A 924-nucleotide genomic window follows, 5' to 3' on the forward strand; every position below is an offset into this window, starting at 1 on the left:
TTCCAGGCAATGACCTGAATAATAATAATAATAATAATAATAACAGCAACAACATAAAAAAATACCTTAGGAATGAGAATCCAGTTTCGAAATTTCCTTAAGACACCTGATGAAGACTGGAGGGTATATCAGCCTAAATGTTGTGTTAACAACAAACAAGATGAGGACAAATATCCATCAATTGTAAATAATGTAAATAATATATGTTAACATACCTCGGTGTCACACAAATGGCACCTGTGCTGGTGGCATGTAAAAGCACCCATTACACTCTCAGAGTGGTTGGCATTAGGAAGGGTATCCAGCCACAGAAAACCCACACCAAATCAGACTGGACTCTGGTGCAGCCTTCCAGTGTGCCAACCCAGTTAAACCATCCAACCCATGCCAGCCTGGGTTAAATGATGATGATGATGATGATGATGATGATGTTACTTTGTTTTATACAAATATATTAATAATAGGTATTCAACACTTTTAATGATTACTAATGCTAATAATATTTAATGTAGCAAGCTGGCAGAATCATTAGCACACCAGGCAAAATGCTTAGCGGAATTTCATCCATCATTATGATCTGAGTTTAGATTCTGCCAGGGTCGACTTCACCTTTCATCCTTCCGGGGTCAATAAAATAAGTAGTCTTCTGCCAAAATTTGAAATCAATATTAATGAAACTGAAAAGAAGCTTGCTTTACAAGCCACACAGTTTCATATTCAGTCTTCCTTTTTTTTTTTTTTTTTTTTTTTTGGGGTGGATGATAATATTTCTAAGTTTTACGATTTCAGTTGCATAATCACCATCTGGGAATCCTTCTGAAATTGAGAATATTATTACTAGATAATGAAACTGGAGATGAGGCTATCAGAAACAGTAAGAAATACAATATTTTTGAGACAATAATTACTATTTCTTTAGGAGAT

The 924-nt window shown here is 34.7% G+C and overlaps 1 protein-coding gene across 1 annotated transcript in view; it reads left to right on the forward strand.

Moving 5' to 3' along the window:
• LOC106883399 (testis-expressed protein 11) overlaps positions 1–924 on the forward strand; it is a 37,394-nt gene that overhangs the window by 19,860 nt on the left and 16,610 nt on the right. Inside the window, exon 12 of the mRNA XM_052974720.1 lies at positions 790–874. Within this exon, the coding sequence (XP_052830680.1) occupies positions 790–874 (85 nt within the window). The remainder of the gene's footprint in view (positions 1–789; positions 875–924) is intronic.

The sequence above is a fragment of the Octopus bimaculoides genome, chromosome 19, assembly GCF_001194135.2.
Source record: "Octopus bimaculoides isolate UCB-OBI-ISO-001 chromosome 19, ASM119413v2, whole genome shotgun sequence".
Classification (NCBI taxonomy): domain Eukaryota; kingdom Metazoa; phylum Mollusca; class Cephalopoda; order Octopoda; family Octopodidae; genus Octopus; species Octopus bimaculoides.